Source organism: Tursiops truncatus, chromosome 9 (assembly GCF_011762595.2).
Source record: "Tursiops truncatus isolate mTurTru1 chromosome 9, mTurTru1.mat.Y, whole genome shotgun sequence".
Taxonomy (NCBI): domain Eukaryota; kingdom Metazoa; phylum Chordata; class Mammalia; order Artiodactyla; family Delphinidae; genus Tursiops; species Tursiops truncatus.
In genome coordinates this window covers 67,438,191-67,459,984 of record NC_047042.1, presented here as the reverse complement: position 1 = coordinate 67,459,984, position 21,794 = coordinate 67,438,191, and the positions used below count along the sequence as shown (strand labels likewise).

At 35.6% G+C, this 21,794-nt stretch overlaps 1 protein-coding gene across 2 annotated transcripts in view; it reads left to right on the top strand.

The window, feature by feature from the left end:
* Positions 1–21,794, top strand: part of IMMP2L (inner mitochondrial membrane peptidase subunit 2) — a 905,154-nt gene that overhangs the window by 705,409 nt on the left and 177,951 nt on the right. For both annotated transcript variants that reach the window (XM_019925347.3, XM_073809839.1), the window contains one exon: positions 1,604–1,706. In XM_019925347.3, coding sequence (XP_019780906.1) covers positions 1,604–1,706 — 103 coding nt within the window. The remainder of the gene's footprint in view (positions 1–1,603; positions 1,707–21,794) is intronic.

Sequence of the window (21,794 nt, the reverse complement as noted above, 5' to 3'; positions counted from 1 at the left end):
GTTTCAATTTCTATAGCACCAACTTATGTACAGTTTTCCTTTTTTATGTATTCTTCTGCATATATACAACAGAAATGGTCTGATTGGGACTCCACCTCAAAGAACAGTGTATAAAGCTCAGTCTCTGGGGTTAAGTCTGTAGACTTGGGCGTGACATTTATTCATTCAAATATTATTTATTGAGAAGCTAGACATTGTCTGGAATTCTTTGGGGAATGAAAGAAGAAAAAAATAGTCTCTTCCCTGAAAAGAATTTATTATTATAGACTTGGGATAATATTTAATCTAATTCCATCCCGTTTATTTAATTAGTTATATTATACTTTATGTAACCAATCTCTTGTTGATTATTTAGAAAGATTTTTGTTGTTGTTGTTGTTACAAAAGGCCTGTGTTGAACATCTCTGGTAATAAATATTTGTCCATATTTCTGATTATTTCTTTGGAATGGATTTCTATCAGTAAAATAACTAGGTCAAAAGGCACATACATTTTAGTCTATTAATAAATTTGACAAAAATGGGCCCCCAATGGCAAAATAGGAAAAAAGTTGTATCATTTTACATTGCCACCAACACAGTATGAGAGAGCCTCTCCTTACTTGGTTCCCTTGTCAGCCTTAAGAAGACAGAATGTTCCACTAAATGTATATCGTCGATCATTGCTCTCTAAATATTGTCTTCAAAATTGTTGAAAAGTTTCTCATTTTCAAGAATGATTTATGGGATTTCCCTGGTGGCGCAGTGGTTGAGAATATGCCTGCCAATGCAGGGATATGGGTTCAATCCCTGGTCCAGGAAGATCCCACATGCCATGGAACCACTAAACCTGTGCGCCACAACTACTGAGCCTGTGCTCTAGAGCCCACGAGCCACGACTACAGAGCCCTGCGCACCTAGAGCCCATGTTCTGCAACAAGAGAAGCCACCACAATGAGAAGCCGACGTAGCACAACAAAGAGTAGGCCCCGCTCACTGCAGCTAGAGAATGCTCTCACACAGCAACGAAGACCCAACGCAGCCAAAAATTAAAAAAAAAAGAATTATTTATGAAATTGAATGGTGCTAACCAAAAATTTTCAGTTGACTTTGATAGCTTATATTTGACAAGAGATCATCTAGGGTTTTTCTTTTCTTATATATTCTGAATTTTAAAGTATTAGGAGGTTATGAAAATTCTCTCAGTTGGTTTGAGAAGTTTATTTGACTAAAAAAATGAAGATTGCAGCTGGCCAAGTTGACCATTGAGGTAAAAGCAGATGTCAGAAATAAAATAGATCTGCATTTTGTTGAGGCTTATTGAGTTTTATAAAAACATAGGATATTATGAATTAAGTAGCAAACCATTATCTGGTACTAGCGCATCTTGTTTAAGCACAAAATTCCTACCTACAGAAACATGAAAAAAAATACTGTGGCTAGGTTTACAGGGTCTTAACCACATCTTATTTAAAAAGAAAATTCAAGAGTAGCCTTACATGTAACCTATAATAATCCGTTGCATCTTTACAGTAGTATTTTTACCTTTCCTGAATTTGTATGCTTAACTGTTTGATCTCTGTCTTTTCTGATCTTTTCTCAATGGTTATGCTGTTTATTTCTAGAACTATGGGACACAAAAACCGCTATGTCAAAGTCCCCCGTGGTCACATCTGGGTTGAAGGTGATCATCATGGACACAGTTTTGACAGTAATTCGTTTGGGCCGGTAAGTCTTCTTATTACTGCTATGATTGGATTTCAAATGTAGGAACAAAAGTATGTCACACAGGTTGCTCAGGTAGCCCAGCCAAGAGTAGTCGTGAATTTTATAGTGGAACAGTTTATATTTGAAAATTTCCTTTTAAATATCATATAGATAATGTAAGCTGTCAATGGGTGTATGTGTGTGTGTGTGTGTGTGTGTGTGTGTGTGTGTGTATCTAGAAAAGAACTTCGACAACTCAATAAAGTGCCAAAAGATGCTTTCAGCTGACTACCTGATCCCAGTGGCAACGGTTGTTTTTTCCTCACATAAATGCTTTGTACTTTATGTTTTTAGTTAGTGTTTAACAGAAATAATGTGTAAAAGACCTATAGACATCAATTTTCTAAGTAATTAGTTAAAAACTCATGTATAATAGAAATCATATTGGTAACTAACATTTTTCAGCTTTTAATTTATAACAGAAATGCCCACATTCCTTATACCATGTTTACATTCCATAAAATATGTGACTAAATTCATATATTATAATTTTTTTCATTTTTGAATACGTACAGAAATTCTCTATTTATGAACCCCTGCAACAAATCATTATATAAAGTGAAGAATATTTTAGTTAATGGAAACTGCACCTGATTTCTGGTCACCTATGTCTCTTTAAAAACTTGGATCTTCAACCCATTAGATTTTCCTACATCTAGATGTAGCCATACTTGTATGTATGTAGAAGTTAACACTGAGCACCTTTAGATAGGTTTGCAAAAAAAGTTATCCACATCCTTTTGTCTAAAACTAAATGTTGGTGGTCTCTATAAAACAATTTCCTTCACCTATCATGAGGGACCACTATTATTGTCACAGGAGAAGCAGTCACTTGACTCACTTTTGGCTAAAAGTATAGCAAGAGACTTGAGGTTGGATAAGTGTTGTGCGTAAGTGGAAGGGAACTTTAGGTGATGACCCCTACTTCTTTTTTCTAGCTGCAGTGATGATAAGAAAAACATCTAAGGTCTTTCTTGCTTTTGAGTAGTACTTATTATAAAAATACAATTTAATCGTTGTAGGGTATATCAAAGATGGAATGAACAGATTGGAAATGTTGTAGATCACTTAGAGAGTATAGTAGAAGTGACTGTCATGAAGAAGCTTAGTAGCAACTTGAAAGTGAAAATAAATCACCTAAAAGCAGTTTTATGTCTCTCTAATCAATAGGATTAAATCTATTAAATGTAGCATATTGTCCAAGTCCACATTAAAATGTTAACTTTAGTTTGGGTTTTAATTGGTAAGGTAGTGACTCTGAAATGAAGTGTTAAAAATGTTGTTGTTTTGTTATTAGTTGTGGGGTGTGGGGTAAATAATTACTAATAATAAAGTACTAAAGTTTGAGATTGGTTTGCTTTTTCTTTATTAGTATATAAAGCTAGTGCAATCTTACCTATATAATTGTATAATTGTCAGTCACTCGTATTCCAGATGCTTTCTTATTTGGGAGAGAAAAATGATAAGGTTGATAGCCAGAATATTGGGAATTGCACATAACCTGCAGTATCATATCTATTGTGTAGTTCTTTCTGGGCTGTCTTTCCTGCTCTGTACTTAATAATAGTATTATGAACCACTGAAGTGTAAGTAGACACATGAAAGTTGAAAATATATCACATATGGAAATATCCTCTGTCACTTATATCTTAAAAAAATAAAAATAAAAAGTGAGAACCATGTGGGAAGGCCAATTTCATTGTGTTTATTACAGTAAGAAACTATGATATGCAAAACACTGACAAATACATTCTGTGCAGGACTTTAATGCCATTGGTTTACATCAAGTTTTTAAAAGAAATCTACTCATTAATTTTAACTTGAACCAGTAATATGAGTCAGAGACACAAAACCATTTTGAAATTTAGTGGTTGTTTTCTTTTTTTTTTAAATGGATATAAATATATAGATGCAGAATGGCTTTTGGTTCATAAGTTGGACTAAATATAAATTTCCATTCACTTAATTCATATTGTTTTTACTTGTCAAAATTAGATGAAGAACCTGTACTAGGATGAAGGAAAACATTTGTCACATCATATACTAAACCTACTGTATTTGATGAGTTTTAGTACATACATTTTTACCCTTACAGTGAGCTCTCATGTTTTATGTTCCAATAACATTTATGACTAGGAAAAATAATTAATAATGATGCTCCCAAATAAGTTTTAAAAGGACAGAGGGGAAAAAATTGAATTAAAGACCTACAATTTTTATTTAAAGCTAAGTTGTGATGTTTGAGTATAGAGATTTCTTATTTTTTATTAATTAATGGTTATCTGAATAATTAAATTATTTTAATATTTTTATAATTCCCAGAAATAAAAACTCAAGTTTTACAATTCTAAAAAAAACAGAATAATCTTGAATCTTACACTGCATGTACACTTGAAAGTTGTTACATTTTTCCAATAATTCTCAGTTGGATTTTTTGGCTTATCCATCAATATATTTGGAGATTGTCTGTGGAAGGTCAGTTCAGTTTCAGGCTTTCTGGATTGTTGATTCACTTCTCCCCTTGGAAGCAGGGAATGCACTTTTCCAGAAAGTAAACATCCTATCTAAAAATCAGCCCTTCATATCTCTCCCAAATAACTTCAGAATTGTATCCAAATCTGTTTAATATGCTTTAACTCTTTGAATTATAATTATACTATATCATAGCATCTCCTCAGTTTATTTTAAATTGTTGCCTATGGGTAATCACAATGGAGCTTTTTCCATATTTGAATAGATTTTTACTTGTAATCTAGTGAAAAATAAGAAAAGAATGTCTTACTTTTTTTTTCCTAGTTTGTTTTAATATTTCCTATGTATTTCTTAATATTTGAATTTGCTTTTCTGATTTGGTTTATTGCCACTATATGTAGGCTGGAGAGGGAATTAAAGAGTTTTATGAGTGAAAGATGAATAATGGATTATGAATTTAAAGATACCAATGTTAAGTTATAGTAATAGAATGCATCACAACAGAATGAGATCCAACATCTGTGCTTTTAACTTGTAGAGGATGACATTATGGAAATAAACTAGTAGACTCCTTTATGAACATGGATAGAGTATAACAGAAAATTAGATAACCTTAGTTTTGGACCTCATCAGTCACATAACTGTATGGGTCTACATTTCCTCATGTATAAAAGGATGAATTTCCTCTCCTCTGAATTCATCGTAAATGATTATTTAGTAAAATGAGCATATATTTTATATATATATATATATATATATGTACACACACACATATATAAATATATAATTTATTTAATGTACTCCTATTTTACATTGCTGAGGATGTTTACTAAAAATTTAATAATATATTTAAATATATATATATATATATAAAATCTTTTGATTATGTATATAGAAAAGTTTGGTTTTTTTTTGCGGTACGCGGGCCTCTCACTGTTGTGGCCTCTCCCCTTGCGGAGCACAGGCTCTGGACACGCAGGCCCATCAGCCATGGCTCATGGGCCTAGCCACTCCGCGGCATGTGAGATCTTCCCTGACCGGGCCACGAACCCGTGTCCCCTGCATTGACAGGCGGACTCTCACCACTGTGCCACCAGGGAAGCACTAGAAAAGTTTTAATGAACATCCTCAGCAACCTAAAATAAGACTACAATTAAAGTATGTTTCCTCCAGAGGATGAACTGTTATGCAGTTGTTAAAAATCTATATTTGTGAAGAATTTTAATAACATCATGTTCATGATATTGTTTTAGGTGAATACATGAAAATAAAGAAGAGAATACACAGTATTATGTTAATTGTGCCAGTTGTTATGATTATGGTCAATTCTTTTTTATACCTTTGTACTTCGCTATATTCTTAAAGGTCTGCAACAAATTTTTATTACCTTATAATCAGAAGAAAACAAATTGGTCAAAAAAATAAGATAAATGTGAGTAAAGTAAATGATTTCTAAGTTTATGAATTTGTCTCCATGGAAGATCTCTGTGCCAAACCTCTTGAATATATCATCATTGCCCAATGATAGAAAATGTCCTATCGCATCATAATATGGATTCACTAACGTATGACTTTAGCTCAGATTTCTAGTTTGAGAAATATATTTTGTTAGTATCCTTTAAGATTGTTGTCTAGAAGTGTTTTTCAGTGCATATTACTACTTGATGTCACTGGATTGTGTATTAAAGATATCTGATGATCGCTTAGAAAATTCAGAGGGAACTTCTGTTAGTAATTCTTTTGCTCTATGAAAGACATTAGCCTTTCCCTTTACCATCCCTACTTCCACGTAGATGACATTAATACATTTCTATTGTGGCCATGTTCTTTGCCAGCACCCAAAAGTAACTGATTACAATGAATATTGATGAATTTTCTGCTTGCTATAAAAGGAAATCACATAAAAGTCAAATTTTATATTTCTATATGTGTGAACATAGCAGTGAATTTTCTTTCTTTTTTTAATGAATTTTATTTTTTTATACAGCAGGTTCTTATTAGTTATCTATTTTATACACATCAGTGTATACATGTCAATCCCAATCTCCCAATTCATCCCACCACCGCCCCACACTGTCACCCCCTTGGTGTCCATATGTTTGTTCTCTATATCTGTGTCTCTATTGCTGCCTTACAAACAGGTTCATCTGTACGATTTTTCTAGATTCCACATATATGCGTTAATATATGATATTTGTTTTTCTCTTTCTGACTTACTTCACTCTGTATGACAGTCTCTAGGCCCATACACCTCTCTACAAATGACCCAATTTCATTCTTCTTTATGGCTGAGTAATATTCCATTGTATATATGTACCACATCTTCTGTATCCATTCGTCTTTCAGTGGGCATTTAGGTTGTTTCCATGACCTGGCTATTGTAAATAGTGCTGCAAAGAACATTAGGGTGCATGTGTCTTTTTGAATTATGGTTTTCTCTGGGCATATGCCCAGTAGTAGAATTGCTGGGTCATATGGTAATTCTATTTTTAGTTTTTTAAGGAACCTCCATACTGTTGTCCATAGTGGCTGTATCAATTTACAGTCCCACCAACAGTGCAAGAGGGTTCCCTTTTCTCCACACCCTCTCCAGCATTTGTTGTTTGTAGATTTTCTGATGATGCCCATACTAACTGCTGTGAGGTGATACCTCATTGTAGTTTTGATTTGCATTTCTCTAGTAATTAGGGATGTTGAGCAGCTTTTCATATGCCTCTTGGACATCTGTATGTGTTCTTTGGAGAGATGTTTATTTAGGTCTTCTGCCCATTTTTGGATTGGGTTGTTTGTTTTTTTAATATTGTGCTGCATGAGCTGTTTATATATTTTGGAGATTAACCCTTTGTCCATTGATTTGTTTACAAATATTTTCTCCCATTCTGAGGGTTGTCTTTTCATCTTGTTTATAGTTTCTTTTGCTGTGCAAAAGCTTTTACGTTTCATTAGATCCCATTTGTTTCTTTTTGTTTTTTATTTCTGTATACTCTAGGAATGGGTCAAAAAAGATCTTGCTGTGATTTATGTCAAAGAGTGTTCTTCCTATCTTTTCCTCTAAGAGTTTTATAGTGTCTGCTCTTACATTTAGGTGTTTAATCCATTTTGAGTTTATTTTTGTGTATGGTATTAGGGAGTGTTCTAATTTCATTCTTTTACATGTAGCTGTCCAGTTTTCCCAGCACCACTTATTGAAGAGACTGTCTTTTCTCCATTGTATATCCTTGCCTCCTTTGTCATAGATTAGTTGACCATAGGTGCATGGGTTTATCTCTGGGCTTTCTATCCTGTTCCATTGATATATATTTCTGGTTTTGTGCCAGTACCATATTGCCTTGATTACTGTAGCTTTGTAGGTCTGAAGTCAGGGAGTCTCATTCCTCCAGCTACGTTTTTTTTCCCTCAAGACTGCTTTGGCTATTCGGGATCTTTTGTATCTCCATTCAAAATTTAAGACTTTTGTTCTAGTTCTGTAAAAATTGCCAGTGGTAATTTGATAGGGATTGCATTGAATCTATAGATTGCTTTGGGTAGTATAGTCATTTTCACAATATTGATTCTTCCAATCCAAGAACAGGGTATATCTCTCCATCTGTTTGTGTCATCTTTGAGTTCTTTCATCAGTGTCTTATAGTTTTCTGAGTACAGGTCTTTGACTTCCTTAGGTAGGTTTATTCCTAGGTATTTTATTCTTTTTGTTGTAATAGTGAATGGGATTGTTTCTTTAATTTCTCTTTCTGATCTTTTGTTGTTAGAATATAGGAATGCAAGAGATTTCTGTGCATTAATTTTGTATCCTGCAACTTTACCAGATTCATTGATTAGGTCTAGTAATTTTATGGTGGCATCTTTAGGATTATCCATGTATAGTATCATGTCATCTGCAAACAGTGACAGTTTTACTTCTTCTTTTCCAATTTGTATTCGTTTTATTTTTTTTTCTTCTCTGATTGCCATGGCTACGACTTCTAACACTGTGTTGTATAATAGTGGCGAGAGTGTACATCCTTGTCTAGCTTCCTGACCTTAGAGGAAATACTTTCAGTTTTTGACCATTGAGAATGATGTTTGCTGTGGGTTTGTTGTATATGGCCTTTATTATGTTGAGGTAGGTTCCCTCTATGCCTACTTTCTGGAGAGTTTTTATCATAAATGGGTGTTGAATTTTGTCAGCAGCTTCTTCTGCATCTATTGAGATGATCATATGGTTTTTTCCTTCAATTTGTTAATATGGTGTATCACATTGATTGATTTTTGTCTATTGAAGAATCCTTGCATCCATGGGATAAATCCCACTTGATCATGGTGTGTGATCCTTTTAATGTGCTGTTGGATTCTGTTTGCTAGTATTTTGTTGTGGATTTTTGCATCTATATTCATCACTGCTATTGATCTACAATTTTCTCTTTTTATATTATCTTTGTCTGGTTTTGGTATCAGGGTGATGCTGGCCTTGTAGAATGAGTTTGGGAGTGTTCCTTTGTCTGCAATTTTTTGGAAGAGCTTGAGAAGGATGGGTGTTAGCGCTTCTCTAAATGATAGAATTCACCTGTGAAGCCATCTGGTCCTGGACTTTTGTTTGTTGAAAGATTTTATCACGGTTTCAATTTCTTTACTGGTGATTGGTCTGTTCATATTTTGTATCTTCCTGGTTCAGTCTTCCAAGTTTATACCTTTTTAAGAATTTGTCCATTTCTTCCAGGTTGTTCATTTTATTGGCATAGAGTTGCTTGTAGTAGTCTCTTAGGAAGCTTTGTATTTCTGCGGTGTCCATTGTAACTCTCCTTTTTCATTTCTAACTTTATTGATTTGAGTCCTCTCCCTCTTCTTCTTGATGAGTCTAGCTAAAGGTTTAGCAATTTTGTTTATTTTCTCAAAGAACCAGCTTTTAGTTGTTTTGATCTTTGCTATTGTTTTCTTTGTTTCTATTTCATTTATTTCTGCTCTGACCTTTATGATTTCCTTCCTTCTACTAACTTTGGGTTTTGTTTGTTATTCTTTCTCTAGTTCCTTTAGGTATAAAGTTAGTTTGTTTATTTGAGATTTTTCTTGTTTCTTGAGGTAGGATTGTATTGCTATAAAATTCTGTCTTAGAACTGCTTTGGCTGCATCCTATAGGTTTTGGATCATTGCGTTTTTGTTGTCATTTGTCTCTAGGTAATTTTTGATTTCCTCTTTGATTTCTTCAGTGATCCCCTGGTTATTTAGTAACACGTTGTTTATCCTCCATGTGTTTGTGTTTTTTACATTTCTTTCCCCTGTAATATATTTCTAATCTCATAGTGTTGTGGTTGGATAAGATGCCTGATACGATTTCAGTTTTCTTAAATTTACCAGGGTTTGATTTGTGACCCAAGATCTGATCTATCCTAGAAAATGTTCCATGTGCACTTGAGAAGCAAGTGTAATCTGCTGTTTTTGGATGCAATATCCTATAAATATCAATTAAATCTATGTGGTCTGTTGTGTCATTTAAAGCTTGTATTTCCTGACTAATTTTCTCTCTGGATGATTGCCCATTGGTGTAAGTGAGGTGTTAGAATTCCCCACTATTATTGTGTTACCACTGATTTCCTCTTTTATAGCTGTTAGCATTTGCCTTATGTATTGATGTGCTCCTATGTTCGGTGCATATATATTTATAATTGTTATATGCTCTCCTTGGATTGATCCCTTGATCATTATGCAGTGTCCTTCCTTGTGTCTTATAACATTCTTTATTTTAAAGTCCATTTTATCTGGTATGAGTATTGCTACTCCAGCTTTCTTTTGATTTACATTTGCATGGAATATCTTTTTCCTACTCCTCACTTTCAGTCTGTAGCTGTCCCTAGGTCTGAAGTGGGTCTCTTGTAGACAGCATATATATGGGTCTTGTTTTTGTATCCATTCAGTGAGGCTGTGTCTTTTGGTTGGAGCATTTAATCCATTTACATTTAAGGTAATTATTGATATGTATGTTCCTATTACCATTTTCTTAATTGTTATGGGTTTGTTTTTGTAGGTCCTTTTCTTCTCTTGTGTTTCCCACTTAGAGAAGTTCCTTTAGCATTTGTTGTAGAGCTGGTTTGGTGGTGTTGAATTCTCTTAGCTTTTGCTTGTCTGTAAAGCTTTTGATTTCTCTGTCGAATCTGAATGGGATTCTTGCCGCGTAGAGTAATCTTGGTTGTAGCTTCTTCCCTTTCCTCACTTTAAATATGCCCTGCCACTCCCTTCTGGCTTGTAGAGTTTCTTCTGAGGAATCAGCTGTTAACCTTATGAGAGTTCCTTTGTATGTTATTTGTCATTTTTCCCTTGTTGCTTTCCATAATTTTTCTTTGTCTTTAATTTTTTTCAGTTTGATTACTATGTGTCTTGGCAACTTTCTCCTTAGCTTTATCCTGCCTGGGACTCTTTGTGCTTCCTGGCCTTGGGTGGCTATTTCCTTTCCCATGTTAGGGAAGTTTTCAACTATAGTCTCTTCAAATATTTTCTCGGGTCCTTTCTCTCTCTCTTCTCCTTTTGAGACCCCTATAATGTGAATGTTGTTTTGTTTAATGTTGTCCCAGAGGTCTCTTAGGCTGTCTTCATTTCTTTTCATTCTTTTTTCTTTATTGTTCTGTGGCAGTGAATTCCACCATTCTGTCTTCCAGGTCACTTATCCATTCTTCTGCCTCAGTTATTCTGCTGTTGATTCCTTCTAGTGTATTTATCATTTCAGTTATTGTTTGTTCATCTCTGTTTGTTTGTTCTTTAATTCTTCTTTGTCTCTGTTAAATATTTCTTGCATCTTCTTGATCTTTGCCTCCATTGTTTTTCGTAGGTCCTGGATCATCTTCACTATCATTATTCTGAATTCTTTTTCTGGAAGGTTGCCTTTCTCCACTTCATTTCGTTGTTTTTCTGGGGTTTTATCATGTTCCTTCATCTGGTACATATTCCTCTGCCTTTTCATTTTGTCTGTCTTTCTGTGAATTTGGTTTTTGTTCCACAGGCTGCAGAATTGTAGTTCTTCTTGCTTCTGCTGTCTGCCCTTTGGTGGATTAGGCTATCTAAGAGGCTCGTGCAAGCTTCCTGATGGGAGGGACTGGTGGTGGGTAGAGCTGGGTGTTGCTCTGGTGGGTAAAGGTCAGTAAAATTTTAATCCTCTTGTCTGCTGATGGGTGGGACTGAGTTCCCTCCGTGTTGTTTTGGCATGAGGTGACCCACCACTGGAGGCTACAGCTCTTTTTTGGTGCTGATGGTGGATTCTGGGAAGGCTCATACCAAGGAGTCCTTCCCACAACTTTTGCTGCCAGTGTCCTTGTCCTTGTGGTTAGCCACAGGCACTCCCCACCTCTGCAGGAGACCCTCCAACACTAGCAGTTAGGTCTGGTTCAGTCTCCTATGAGGTCACTGCTCCTTCCCCTGGGTCCTGATGCACACACTACTTTGTGTGTGCCCTCCAAGATTGGAGTCTCTGTTTCCCCCAGTCCTGTCAAAGGCCTGCAATCAAATTCCGCTAGCCTTCAAAGTCTGATTTTCTGGAAATTCCTCCTCCCATTGCCAGACCCCCAGGTTGGTAAGTCTGACTTGGGGCTCAGAACCTTCACTCCACTGGGTGGAGTTCTGTGGTATATTTGTTCTCTAGTTTGTGCGTCGGTCACCCAGCAGTTATAGGATTTGATTTTATTGTGATTTTGCCCCTCCTACCATCCCATTGTGGCTTCTCCTTTGTCTTTTGATGTGTGGTCTCTTTTGTGGTGAGTTCCAGTGTCTTCCTGTTGATGATTGTTCAGCAGTTAGTTGTGATTCTGGTGTTCTTGCAAGAGGAAGTGAGCTCATGTCCTTCTACTCCACCATCTTCCATAGCTGTGAATTTTCAAATAGTGATTCTTAAATATTTCAGATTAGCAGACTCTTCATAAATTAAAAGTGCAGGCAGCAGTTCTTTCTTCCATTTATTATAAATATTTATTTAATTACTTATATTGGAAATGATCTCATAGATGTCCATTCCTTTTGGTGAAAACACAGATGGACCTTTTCCATGGCTTCCATTTATCTTGTACATTTCCTATCTTTGAATTTTTTTCTATTCTTTTAATTTAGTTTTAAGTCACAAACCACTGAAATGTGTTCACTGCTTGCTGTATAATGATTTGATGTATGTCATAATAGAAATTCTAGGTTTTTAGTATCTAAAATAAATAATTTATTTTAACTTTATTGAGCAAAGTATATTAAGGAAAAAAAAAAAACTTTGGCTTCAACATTTCAGGGTGAAAATAACCTTTCCACACTGTATAAAAGTATTTTGATTTTTAGGTTTGTGGTCTTAGTATCACCTTGTTAACAATTTGTGTGTAGGAACCATGAAGCAGGACTGAACAATTTGGTGCAGAAACTATGCATGATATACTGCCTCTATCTGAGAGTGGAAACTGGGAGTTGTACTAAATATGAATTCTTTTTAGTTCCAAATCATTTGGAAAAGAGCTAACCTAATCTCTTACTTCATAGATGCCTAATTAAATAAAATACTAGACCCCTAGAATGTTTTCTTGAAGGAAATATGCCTAATAGATGATAGTTTTCAAATAAATGAGTATTAGAAATATTGTTTGTTAATTAAATGAGCTAATGATCTGAAAATGATAATCTATTAGAAAGCATTGAAATTAAGATTAAAATTCCATAGAATTCCTTTTGAACTTAGTGAGGTTCAAGACATTTTTTACTTTTTAAAAAAGTACTGAAAAAGTCAAGGAGAGCAAAAGTAAGCTTTATGAGTTCATATCATGCAGGCCTTTCATTTATGTCTTCAGGACACATTTTGAGCATCTACCAATTATCCAAATTGATTTTGGCCAGGATTCCAATGGGTGGAGTGGATCAGGAGAGATGAGGATTGTGTTAACTACAAAGATGGTGCTAGATTAGGTAATGTGTGGGAAGTGAACTTTCAAAGAGGTTTATTAGTCATGCCTGTTTTGAATTTTCTCCCTGTTATACATTTTTGGTAAAAAAGAAATACACTATGAGATTAACTAGGGTAGCAAAACAAGATTCTTGGAGACAGAAGGAGTCTGAATGGAAGAGAAAGGAAAGCTAAATTATGACATTTTTGAGACCAACTGACAAAGGGTTGAGTTGGAATGGAATTTGGGGAGATGTTTAAAAGCTTCAGAGAGTATAAGGACAGAGATTCAAGTTGTGGATAATAAGGAGTGCACTAAGCCTGTGAGTATTCCCAGTCCTTTGGCCACTGTCATCAAGAGATGCCCTGATGCCTAGGAAGATCATAAGATGGTCAATATATACAACAGTGACTGAGGTATATAAGGCCTACCTGCAAGGAGGCAGACAAATAATTGGGCAGAACCAACACAGCAGTCTTAAGTAGAGGTGTAAGTCAGAGCCTTTTAGAGGAATAGACATTTGTGTACTGAAATCTCATAAGAAAAACCTATGAAATCTTCTGGGAGGATTTGGTAGAACAGTGTTCTGAAATTGTGAAAATAATAAATATTTGGTGCAATCTTGTATTGCATAAAACACTCTGGCTGCTGCATGTTTTGTGAATGAAGTGGTTTATGCCTGGAGTGGTTAATATGTTTCAGCTGCATTGAAAACACTCTGTTTATACAGTGCAGAATAATCTTGTGGACATATGAGAATGAATTGACATTTCATTTTATGTATTGTTGAACTGTAATATTTTCCTTGTGTAAATTCTCTTCAGCAGCTAGAATAACTTTTACTTAAAATTAGCCATTTTCAAATAAAGAAAAAGGTCATTAGACTATGTTGACAGGATCCAAGGAAAGTGTTCTGTTCACACTTTCTCTAAAACATGTTACTTGGACTTTAATTGATTGTATTTTCTTGTTTCCTTGTGGTACATGCTTTTGTTCATTAAAAATTTTGTTAGGAACTAAAGCAAGCTCTATTTATAGAAAAATATTTGTGACAAAAGTCCCTTGGTTCCTAAAATCATAAAACCTTACCTTGGGATTTTCCTTCAATTGTTTTTCACAATTCCTTTAAACAGCGCCAGAACCTAGCAACCCCACATGTTTTACTCAGGTATAATTCTTATTTGGCTGGTGTAGAAAAAGACATGCATTTCATAAAAAGGCCAAAGGCAATGGAAAGAAATGCCATAATAATTAAAATATCTGTATATCCAAAGATAGTTAAGTCTCAGAAAAGAGCCCAACCTCTGGAGCAATATTCAAAACAAAGAAAAGGAAAAAAAGAAAAGGAAACAAGAAACCACAAAAGTACCTAAGGTTTAGCATCGCTATTGGTTGGCTCTAATTACAATACAGTTAGAACATCAAAAAATATATAAGATTTTTTAAAAAGAGCATGGAAACATAATATCAACTAGAGAACACAGAGACAAACTAAGCTTCCATTTCTACCAAATCAAATTTTGTTTCTGTCTTAATTATTCTGCTAGTGTAGAAATCATTTTCCGCATGATTTCATTTTCAGATAGGAGAGATGTCAGCAGAATTGTCATTACACTTCATTGCTATGGCAGATACTGTTCCTTTGGGCCGTTTAGTTTAGAACTAAGCATGTCCATTACACCAGAAATGTTATATATTTACTGACAGTGGGTCAGGAAACAAGATTTAGTGAAATATATTCAGTATTATTGATTTAGCAATTTTATAAGTTCTCAAATTTTTTTAAGTGGGATTGAAATCCTTATTGTATTATTTATAAGACATAATTAGTGTCTACATCACATGTCTACATAGAAAAATAAAATGGAAGATATAAGAAGCCCAAAAGAGAAGGAAAATCTTCTACTGCCTAGCCTAGACAATACAAGGAGAAAAAATGAGCTATTGAATATACAGTGATTCAAGGTATGAGATTGAATTTCCTCATTTAAATAGATATTTACTTATGAAATATTTACTGAGTAATTGGGCTCTACTCCTCATAATATGCAAGCACAAAACTATGGAAATGACTTCGTATTTCGACTGAGCTTCTGGGAGATGACTTTTTTAGAAATTTTTAATTTTCCTAAAGCTTTTTTGGGTAATCCAAAAAATGACTTTGCTTTGTGTCAGCATCTTATTGGTTTTGTTTTGTTTTGTTTTCCTGAAAAAGAAAACTTGCAAGAGAATTAAAAGATCAGTTTGATTTTCAGTGACTTGGATGACTTTTTTCTGTGTAATGGAGCCTGTAATGAATCACAGTAACCACAGTTTTAGATATTATCCATTGGAAGACCCATGTGGGTTTGTGTTATGTTAAAATTTTTCTAACTTGGTGAATCAAGCAAGTGAAAATGCAGTTCTTTACTTCAGTGGTCAGAATTAGAACCATGTGGTGTGTTCTGTTGATAGGGCATCACAGGCCCCATGGCTTTTTCACTGAAAACCATTGATTCCTGTAACATGATTCCTAGGTATTTCTGCTCCAACTCATCCTCCTATCACTAAGAATTTTTCTGAAAAGAATTCTGATCACATCATTCCACTTCTTAAAACAGTATCATCAGCCTACAACACTTATCATACTTAATGAAGAAATGTTAGAAGCTTTCCCTTTTAAACCAGACAAGACAAGAAGCTTTCCCTTTTAAATCAGACAAAACAAGACGGTTCTCTTACCACTTCTGTTCAACATTGTGCCAAAGGTCATTGCCCGTGCACATTAAGGCAAGAAAGAAATAAGAGATGTGGCAATAGGAAAGGAAAATTCCAGAGTTTCTTTTTTTCTTTTGTCAAGTATGTTATTGTCTAATTAGAAAATCTAAGAAGCAGAATTCCCTGGTGGAGCAGTGGTTAAGAATCCACCTTCCAATGCATGGGACACAGGTTGGATCCTTGGTCCGGGAAGATCCCACATGCTGTGCAGCAACTAAGCCAGTGTGTCAAAACTACTGAGCCTGCTCTCTATAACCCATGAGGCACAATACTAAGCCTGCCTGCCACAACTACTGAAGCCTGTGATCTAAAGCCTGTGGTCCACAACAAGAGAATCCACCGCAATGAGAAGCCCGCACACTGCAACGAAGAGTAGCACCCGCTTGCCGCAACTACAGAAAGCCCGCGTGCAGCAACCAAAACGCAAAGCAGCCAAAAATAAATAAATTAATTAATAATAAAAAAAAGAAAATGGAAGAAGCATCTGCAGAATTACTAAGACAGTTCTGCAAGTTTATTAGTGTAAGAGCAATCACATACAGTGATCAAACAGGCCTAGACCTCATCAACAAACAGAAAACACACTTTTAAAGAACTTGATATTTAAAATAGCAATAAAAAACTCAGGATAGGGCTGGTAGTGGCTTCCAGTTCCAACTCGAGGCCTTGCCTGCTGGCGTGTGGAGCAGCAAGTTGCTCCGGGTTGATTAAGTTTGTAAAGTGTCCTCTTCATTTCTGGAAAAAAATAAAAAGACCCTCAAGATAAGATAATACCTCTTATGTTCTAGAAGATGAATTTGAAGGAAAATATTGGAAATTACTTATTGAACTTGAAGCTGCAGAGCAGTGACTGAAGCCATGTGGCTGACAGGGTCATGATGCTCCAGCTGGTTGTCAGTCCTGAGCCTCTGAGGTGAGAGAGCAGAGTTCAGGACATTGGGCCACCAACTCCCAAAGATCTCCATCGCAATACTAAGACCCAGCTCCACTCAATGACCAGCAAGCTCCAGTGATGGGCAACCCATGTCAAACAACTAGCAACACAGGAACACAACCCCACCCATTAGCAGAGAGACTGCCTAAACTCATAATGTCACAGACACCCCAAAACACAGCACTGGATGTGGTCCTTCCTACCAGAAAGACAAGATCCAGCCTCATCCACCAGAACACAGGCAACAGTCCCCTCCACTAGGAAGCCTACACAGCCCATTGAACCAACCTCAACCACGGGGGGCAGACACCAAAAACAACGGGAACTACAGAACTGCAGCCTGTGAACAGGACACCCCAAACACAGTAAGTTAAGCAAAATGAGAAGACAGAGAAATATGCAGCAGATGAAGGAGCAAGGTAAAAACCCACCAGACCAAACAAATGAACAGGAAATAAGCAGTCTACCTGAAAAAGAATTCAGAGTAATGATAGTAAAGATGATCCAAAATCTTGGAAATAGAATGGAGAAAATAGAAGAAACGTTTAACAAGGACCTATAAGAAGTAAAGTTCAAACAAACAGTGATGAACAACACAATAAATGAAATATAAAATTCTCTAGAGGGAAACGATAGCAGAATAATTGAGGCAGAAGAATAGATAAGTGACCTGGAAGATAAAATAGTGGAAATAACTACTGCAGAGCAGAATAAAGAAAAAAGAATGAAGAGAATTGAGAAAAGTCTCAGAGATGTCTAGGACAACATTGGATGCACCAAAATTCGAACTATAGGGGTCCCAGAAGAAGAAAAGAAAAAGAAAGGAATTGAGAAAATATTTGAAGAGATTATAGTTGAAAAGTTCCCTAATATGGGAAAGGAAATAGTTAATCAAGTCCAGGGAGCGCAGAGAGTCCCACACAGGATAATTCCAAGGAGAAACACACCACAACACATACTAATCAAACTATCAAAAATTAAATACAAAGAACAAATATTAAAAGCAGCAAGGGAAAAACAACAAATAACATACAAGGGAATCCCCATAAGGTTAATAGCTGATCTTTAAGCAGAAACTCTGCAAGCCAGAAGGGAGTGGCAGGACATATATAAAGTGATGAAAGGGAAAAACCTACAACTAAGATTACTCTACCCAGCAAGGATCTCATTCAGATTTGATGGAGAAATTAAAACTTTTACAGACAAGCAAAAGCTAAGAGAATTCAGCACCACCAAACCAGCTTTACAACAAATGCTTAAGGAACTTCTCCAGGCAGGAAATGCAAGAGAAGGAAAAGAACTATAATAGCAAACCCAAAAGAATTAAGAAAATGGTAATAGGAACATACATATCGATAATTACCTTAAATGTAAATGGATTAAATGCTCCAACCAAAAGACACAGACTGGCTGAATGGATACAAAAACAAGACCCATATATATGCTGTCTACAAGAGACCCACTTCAGACCTAGGGACACATACAGACTGAAACTGAGGGGATGGAAAAAGATATTCCATACAAATGGAAATCAAAAGAAAGCTGGAGTAGCAATTCTCATATAAGACAAAATAGACTTTAAAATAAAGACTATTACAAGGGACAAAGAAGGCCACTACATAATGATCAAGGGATCAATACAAGAAGAAGATACAACAATTGTAAATATTTATGCACCAACATAGGAGCATCTCAACACATAAGGCAAATGCTAACAGCCATAAAAGGGGAAATCGACAGTAACACAATCATAGTAGGGGACTTTAACACCCCACTTTCTCCAATGGACAGATCATCGAAAATGAAAATAAATAAGGAAACACAAGCTTTGAATGACACATTAAACAAGATGGACTTAATTGATATTTATGTGACATTCCATCCAAAAACAACAGAATACACTTTCTTCTCAAGTGCTCATGGAACATTCTCCAGCATAGACCATATCTTGGATCACAAATCAAGCCTTGGTAAATTTAAGAAAATTGAAATGCTATCAAGTATCTTTTCCGACCACAATATTATGAGACTAGATATCAATTACAGGAAAAAAAACTGTAAAAAATACAAACACGGGCTTCCCTGGTGGCGCAGTGGTTGTGAGTCCGCCTGCCGATGCAGGGGACACGGCTTCGTGCCCGGGTCCGGGAAGATCCCACATGCCATGGAGCGGCTGGGCCCGTGAGCCATGGCCTCTGGGCCTGCGTGTCCGGAACCTGTGCTCTGCAACGGGAGAGGCCACAACAGTGAGAGGCTCGCGTACCGCAAAAAAAAAAAAAAAATACAAACACATGGGGGCTAAACAATAAACTACTAAATAACCAAGAGATCATGGAAGAAATCAAAGTGGAAATGAAAAAATACCTAGAAAAATATGACAATGAAAACACAACGACCCAAAACATGATGATCCAAAACCTGCAGCAAAAGCATTTCTAAGACGGAAGTTTATAGCAATACAATCCTACCTCAAGAAACAAGAAAAGTCTCAAATAAACAACCTACCTTTACACCTAAAGCAATTAGAGAAAGAATTAAAAAGAACCCCAAACTTAGAAGAAGGAAAGAAAACATAAATATCAGATCAGAAATAAATGAAAAAGAAATGAAGGAAATGATAGAAAATATCAATAAAAGTGAAAGCTGGTTCTTTGAGAACATAAACAAAATGGATAAACCATTAGCCAGAGTCATCAAGCAAAAAAGGGACAAGACTCAAATCAACAGAATTAGAAATGAAACAGAAGTAACAACTGACAAGCAGAAATCAAAGGATCATGAGAGATTACTACAAGCAACTATATGCCAATAAAATGGAAAAGCTGGAAGAAATGGACAAATTCTTAGAAAAGCACAACCTTCCAAGACTGAACCAGGAAGAAATAGAAAATATGAACAGATCACTCATAAGCACTGAAACTGAAACTGTGATTAAAAATCTTCCAACAAGCAAAACCTCAGGACCAGATGGCTTCACAGGTGAATTCTATCAAACATTTAGAGAATAGCTAACACCTATCCTTCTCAAACTCTTCCAAAATATAGCAGAGGGAGGAACACTCCCAAACTCATTCTGTGAGGCCACCATAACCCTGATACCAATACCAAAGATGTCACAAAAAAAGAAAACTACAGGCCAATATCACTGATGAACATAGATGCAAAAATCCTAAACAAAATACTAGCAAACAGAATCCAGCAGCATAATGAAAGGATCATACACCATGATAAAGTGGGATTTATCCCAGGAATGCAAGGATTCTTCAATATATGCAAATCAATGTGATAAACCACACACAATAAAAAATTGAAGGAGAAAAACCTTATGATCATCTCTATAGAGGCAGAAAAAGCTTTCAACAATATTCAACACCTATTTATGATAAAACCCTCCAGAAAGTAGGCATAGAGGGAACTTACCTCAACATAATAAAGGCCATATATGACAAACCCACAGACAACATTGTTCTCAATGGTGAAAAAGTGAAACCATTTCCACTAAGATCAGGAACAAGACAAGGTTGCCCACTCTCACCACTGTTATTCAACATAGTTTTGGAAGTTTTAGCCATAGCAGTCAAAGAAGAAAAAGGAATAAAACGAATCCAAATCAGAAAAGAAGTAGTAAAACTGTCACTGTTTGCAGATGACATTATACTATACATAGAGGATCCTAAAGATGCTACCAGAAAACTACTAGGACTAATCAATGAATTTGGTAAAGTAGCAGGATACACAATTAATGCACAGAAATCTCTTGCATTCCTATACACTAATGATGAAAAATCTGAAAGAGAAATTAAGGAAACACTCCCATTTACCATTGCAACAAAAAGAATAAAATACCTAGGAATAAACCTACCTAAGGAGACAAAAGACCTGTATGCAGAAAACTATAAGACACTGATGAAAGAAATTAAAGGTAATACAAACAGACGATGAAATATACCATGTTCTTGGATTGGAAGAATCAACATTGTGAAAATGACTGTACTACCCAAAGCAATCTACACATTCATTGCAATCCCTATCAAACTACTGATGGCATTTTTCACAGAGCTAGAACAAAAAACTTCACAATTTATATGGAAACACAAAAGATCCTGAATAGCCAAAGCAATCTTGGAAAGAAAAACGGAGCTGGAGGAATCAGGCTCTCTGACTTCAGACTATACTGCAAAGCTACAGTAATCAAGACAGTATGGTACTGGCACAGAAACAGAAATATAGATCAATGGAACAGGATGGAAAGCCCAGAGATAAACCCACACACATACAGTCCTCTTATCTTTGATAAAGGATGGAAAAATATACAGTGGAGAAAAGACAGCCTCTTAAATAAGTGGTGCTGGGAAAACTGGACAGCTACATGTAAAAGAATAAAATTAGAACACTTCCTAATACCATACATAAAAATAAACACAAAATAGATTAAAAACCTTAAAATAAGGCCAGACACTATAAAACTCTTAGAGGAAAACATAGGCAGAACACTCTATGACATAAATCACAGCAAGATCCTTTTTGACCCACCTCCTAGAGAAATGGAAATAAAAACAAAAATAAACAAATGGGACCTAATGAAACTTACAAGGTATTGCACAGCAAAGGAAACCATAAACAAGACGAAAAGACAACCCTCAGAATGGTAGAAAATATTTGCAAACAAAGCAACTGACAAAGAGTTAATCTCCATAATATACAAGCAGCTCATGCAGCTCAATATGATAAAAACAAACAACCCAATCCAAAAATGGGCAAAAGACCTAAACAGACATTTCTTCAAAGAAGATATACAGATGGCCAACAAACACATGAAAGGATGCTGAACATCACTAATCATTAGAGAAATGCATATCAAAATTACAATGAGGTATAACTTCACACCAGTCATAATGGCCATCATGAAGAAATCTACAAACAATAAATGCTGGCGAGGGTGTGGAGCAAAGGGAACCCTCTTGCCCTGTTGGTGGGAATGTAAATTGATACAGCCACTAAGGAGAACAGTAC